This window comes from Cantharellus anzutake (genome assembly GCF_015039405.1).
Source record: "Cantharellus anzutake strain C23 chromosome Unknown EI90scaffold_264, whole genome shotgun sequence".
Lineage (NCBI taxonomy): Eukaryota > Fungi > Basidiomycota > Agaricomycetes > Cantharellales > Hydnaceae > Cantharellus > Cantharellus anzutake.
This window is the reverse complement of record NW_024067214.1, coordinates 37,370-43,078: the sequence shown is the minus strand read 5'-3', so window position 1 is coordinate 43,078 and position 5,709 is coordinate 37,370. Positions and strand designations below refer to the sequence as shown.

Here is a 5,709-nt window from a genome sequence, read left to right as displayed (position 1 = left end):
TGATATACAAAATTCGGACTTATTTTTGAGGGTATGAAGACTAGAAGAATGTCTTTTGCAGCGCACTCAAGATGTTTCCCCAAGTGGATGGAAACACACGGTGTTTTATACAGGAAGTTCCACGGTACCATTGGGTTTGCCGCCTTGCGCTCAAAAGTCGCCGTTTCTGGCAGAGAATGAGTGCCCCTAGATCTCTTCCGATCAAATCAAAACGGCCGATTTTTTTGGAATCGGCTGTATTTCGAGACCCCTGCCCTTGGCGCTCTCACGAGCAGCCTGTAGTCTGCAGGATAAATATCCAGAACTACACACACACACGGGCAATGCCGGCTGGCCCATGAGACGTAATAATAGAGACCGTGTGTCGCATCAAATCTACTAATCCAAAACCGGGTTAGCACGTCCAACGACCAAATAAAAGATGCACGCGGCCATCAACGAAGCGGCACAACGCAAAGATACAGATACGCGCCGGTTAGCATGATAATTGGTTAGTGGTAACAGGCCGTTCCGTTCCGTTCCGACCTGGACCGTGAAACGAAATGCGGGTTTGGTTCGGTTCTTCGACATTATCGCCAAAATGCGGAACCAGTTTTCTCAAGTGACCGAACCCAATCGTGGCACCCCTAGCCCGGACAGCAGACCTCGATGACCAAATACACCGTATTTTTCCGAATCTCGTGTTGAGCCCAGGTCGCAGGTTCTCCCATGGATAATCGATCCATTGATGAGTCGGACAAATATGGATGTACACATGCGTGGAAAACAATTGATATGTGCAAAGGACGAAGAATTTGGGCATGTACGCCCTACCGATATATCAAGGTCGTTGCGGGGACCGCTGATGTTCTTCAAGGCTCCCAGACATGCTACTTTTCTTTTATTCTCTTGCCACACTCTGTATCGTGTCAGCGCTTGCATGGACAGCACTTCGGAATCACATTATCAACACGACGACGGTTATCCCTCAGCTCAGGCTTCTCCATCCCAAACGCAATAGGAAGAAGGTTCAGGGGACAGCTGTGGTGGCTGGAGGAAGGTAGGTCCCCTTTGAGATGTCTATCCTCGTCTCATACACTTATCCTCTCCCAGCATTGCAGGATATGCTACTGCTCGCGTTCTGTCTGATCATTTTGCACGTGTTGTAATCATTGAGCCGGACTACCGAATCAAGAGAACTGCGACGCGCGTCGCTCAGCGTGGTCACCCTCATTTCCCAATGCCGATGATGATTCTCATCTGCCGAGCCCTTTATTCAGATTTTGATGAAGTCGCTGCAAAGATGGGCTGTAAAGTTCACTCACCCTTCCGAAGGTGGATAGTTGGCACGTTTTGGTTTTGTAACTGGAGGACCACAACAGCAAACCCTTCACTCGAGTATCAAAGGGTCGAGTGAGTAATCAAGTAGATTATCTAGGGTGTCTCGATCTATCTCCTTTGATATTAGGCTGGAAAAGACCCTCCGCAAACTTGCTGCTTCTTATGCGGGGGATTCTTTGGAAGTTATCCAAGGAACCGTTACCCGCTTGCACGCTTCTCCAAGGCCACTTTCCGCTTCCATCTCTGCCGTGTCCTACAAAGCTTCGATGAAATCATCTGAGACCGTCACAATACCCTGCGTATTTTTCGCGGATTGCAGTGGAGCAAGTGCAATAGCATCGAAATTGCTTCCCGAGGCGATTGTCAATTACTCAGAGGCTGGTTCCACAGAAGCTGCAATGGGGCTGCAGTGGGGCCCATATACTCGCCATTCATATGTTCCAAAAGTCATGGCCAGATGCTTTTATGTTCCTGTGAAGGACGAGAAGTTGAAACAACAAATTGCCGACTTATTACCACGGAATGACCCCAACTGGGGAAACTGGAATGAACTGAGGACATTGCACTTCCAAAGCCCTGGTATTGATATGGATGGCAGTGGAGGAGGTCCAAAAGAAGGGATCCTTATTCAGAAGGTTCTGGATAATGAATGTATGTCCGTGTTTCTACATTTGTACTCGACCCTGATGTGCACTCATTTCAGTGCTTATCAGTTACTCCAGTCTGGGTGATGTGACAATGCCTATGAATCTTGCTCAACTCAATCTGGTTGTTCGTGATGTGCATGAGGAATTATTCAAGCTCAATCCGTCACTGAAGGACATTTCACTTTGGGTGTATGCCCTATTTGACCTTCTCCAGGAGAGTCAAGTAGATGATGAGATCCAAATCCTCTCTGCCAGTGCTAAAATGGTGCGTATTTGGCAGTCTGATGTTTTGCCAACATCCTTAGTTTTTTATAGTATTCCTCATGGTACATCGACTACTTATCAGCACCCACACCCAACAATTTTGTTGCTATCGGAGATTCTGCTATGTGTATGATCCCCCCCCTTCCATGGCAGCCACATAACTATGTACTGATGCACTTCCCAGGCGTTAATCCCATCTTCTCCCAAGGGATGATGAAGGCACTGCAGAATGCAGTGATGCTGAACACAACATTACACAAGCACATCACTGGATTTACCACTGATACCGATGCCGCCTTATTACCGATTTCACGTTCCTATTTTGCGCTAGCCAATCAAGTCTGCCTACACATGTACATCTTTAACCGCATGTTTGATTATGGCTACCCAACTACAAAACCCCAAGAAGGGGAAACTTTGGAATATGGTGCTAGGTTCAGGGTATATTGGAAGTATCTGAATAGAGCCAGTCAGAAGAGTACAATGGTGGCAAATGTCCTTGAGGAAGCACTTGGGGGACTTAGGCCAGGTCTAGATTTGTTTAGTCCTCTAGTGGTGGGAAGGGTTTTGTGGGAATGGTTTCAAGGCTGAATGTCAGGGCACCAAGCTGCTTGGATTGAGGATTCTGGAGGTGTTGATGGAGTTATCACTCAGGGAATGAGGGTCTGCTTCAATGGGAGTGGGGGTGTGGTCTGTGGTGAGGACTCCAGCTGAGCAGCAAGGGGGAAGTATTACATCATGTATATTATGCACAACATACTTGAGCACCAAGGGGAAGTGGAAGAAAAAACTGCTTTCCTCAGTTGCTACTCAGAGAATGATAAGGTTGGCATACCTGGCCATGTGGGGCTGCTTGTCAGGGCATACACCCTGACCTAGCCTGCACCCACACTCACACCCACACCAGCACCTGCACCCACACCAGGCCGTTGCACCTCCTGCATGTGCCCTGTGCTGGATGCTCCATGTGGCCGGATGCCCTGGGCCCCGGGTCTCAGGCCTCACATGACTTCCAGATATTTCTGGAAGTTTTCATTATATTGTGGCCACTGTGGGAAGGTGAGAAGTTAGCTTCCTTCTCACCTTCTTACCCACAGCAGTCTGCCCTGGACAGGGCTGTTTCCACATAGGGTCATGGGACATAAGGGGGGGTCATGGGGACCTGCGAGTCATCCCCTGACACTGCTTTACAGAAAGAGATACAGTACATTGTGCTAGTCCAGGGGTGTGATCAAAATAGGTCAGGTGCCCTATAGTGTCATCAGTGGTGAGTATGCAGCCCAGGCTTGGCTGTACTCTGACATCACCCCCCCTTAGGTGTCAGGGCACGTACCCTGACCTGGCCCACACCCACACCCACACCTGCACCTGGCTGCTGCACCTCCTGTGTGTGCCCTGCACTGGATGCTCCATGTGCCAGATGCCCTGGGCCCCAGGCCCCAGGCCCCAGGCCCCAGGCCCCAGGCCCCAGGCCTTGGGCCTCATGTGACTTCTGGATATTTCTGGAAGTTTTCATCTATATTGTGGCCACTGTGGGAAGATGAGAACTTAGCTTCCTTCTCATCTTCTTACCCACAGCAGGTTGTGCCCTGGATAGGGCTGTACACATAGTGGGCTGTGGGCCATAGGGGAGGGTCACAGGGACCTGGGAGTTGTCCCCTGACATTAGGCCACTACATCTCAGGGTGGTTGGGCTTGCCTGTGGGGTGGGGCAGAGGGGTGCAGCTAGTGGAATTCTGTGATGAGGTCTGGAGCATTCTGGATATCATTATCAAGTATCCAGCTGTTCTTGGAACTTGGGTAACTGTTACAGAAATGGGTTCCAGGGAACCCATCCTGAACCATCCTACTCACAGGTGGAGGTGGCTGCACAATGGTCAGAGGGAGAGCAGATAGGCATCCAAGGGAGTAGCCCAGAGTTTTGCTAGTGGTAACTTGGCACTCTGAGGAGCATACCAGTAGCAAGTGCGATGGGGGAGCCACCTATTGGTTTGTGTGAGGTCTCAGTGGGATTGCTCAGCACACAGAGCTGTAGGTGATATGATGGTGTGTATATTATGGTGTGTGTAAGTGTTAGAGACCTGAGCGAGATGAAGGAGTTGTCTCCATGGCGGAGGGCTTCAGCCTCAGCGACTCAGGCCAGGAGCACTGTGCCAAGTTACACGTCCATGCCCTAATTTACTTACTGGCAACAAGAACTAAAAGGGGGATCAACTCTAGTTGATTTTATCACTGGAGTGTAACCTATGTACAAGTTAAGTATATATAGTTACAGTGAGGGCGGGCCTGTGAATAGCGGGACCGAGTGGAGTGGAGCTAACAGGGATAGATGTTAGCCGATTGAATATTACCGACGAGTCGGGTTGCGGGTTTAACAGAATGACAGGTTATGACCCACAAGCGGAAAGGAGGGATAGGCCTGAAGGTAGACTTGCAGGGCAAGCAAGTGAATTGCCCAGCAGAGGCAGGGATGCACTAGCGGATGTTGTTGTGGGGACAACTCCGTGTACCACAAAAAGTCGGATTCTGCGGAATTTGGTCACTAACACGCAGTACATATCCGCTGACGCTCCCGATACTCATTCTATCACTATCCAACACTCCATACACTCACTCCATATTTTTCCATATTTTCCCCATCATTCCCGACAGCCCCAAGCCAAATTCCCACGCCCAACCATGCCGCCAATTTCACCCCCTCTCTAGATCTCCATAACCACACATACAACACAGCCGTTTTCCTACCCGGTAGTGATGCTCCACCATCCTTCTTCACCCCCGGAGCATTTCCCAGAATGGCAATCCCATACCCGGATGGTTCAGCACGGAGTATAGTCTCACATGGTCTTGACAGCACCTGTCAATGGCCACATCTCAAGAAGTACTGCACCAATTGGGATGAATGAGGGCTCGTTGGAAAGCTGGAGACGAGGAGGTTGCTGACGGGAGGATAGGCGGGCGCTGTGGCGAACTGTTGCGGAGTTAATTTTCACAATTCCCATTTTGGACCCGTTATCATATATTCCCCATTCATTCGTATTTCTCTTATTGTTTCTTTGTTCCCAATTGGATATTCATCATTTACGGTTGCCTAACGGCCCGTTTACATTTCCCCATGCCATTCATTCCATTTCAAACATATATAAACTAGATAACAGCTTGTACATAACAAGTTAGTATTGAATAGACCCGTGAAGGGACAAGCAAAATTACATCCAAGTGGCAAAGATGCCATCCACGACCCTAACGCCCCCTCTGAGTTAGTTACCAACGTCTAAGACCCCTCTTATCATAATCCTCAGCCTTGACGTCCAAGAGAGATGTAGGTGAGTGTTTGTTTGAGGTTTTTGCAGACCCAGTAGCACCCACGGACCAAAACCCGGCCCAACGAACCACACCCGCACACACTACCACCCTCCCCCTTCTCTCTGTCTCGAGTCTAGGCAATAGACCCGTTACAACGTTGGAGCTGTCCAGA

The 5,709-nt window shown here is 49.5% G+C and overlaps 1 protein-coding gene across 1 annotated transcript; it reads left to right on the top strand.

Moving 5' to 3' along the window:
* Positions 1–421: 421 nt before the first annotated feature.
* On the top strand, positions 422–2,822 carry EI90DRAFT_3024244 (uncharacterized protein; the record flags this gene model as incomplete). Its single annotated transcript, XM_039057891.1, has 8 exons — positions 422–474; positions 694–802; positions 913–1,039; positions 1,101–1,392; positions 1,448–1,971; positions 2,024–2,232; positions 2,283–2,358; positions 2,416–2,822. 8 exons carry the CDS (start codon positions 422–424, stop codon positions 2,820–2,822), a joined length of 1,797 nt encoding a protein of 598 aa, XP_038907654.1.
* Positions 2,823–5,709: the final 2,887 nt, after the last annotated feature.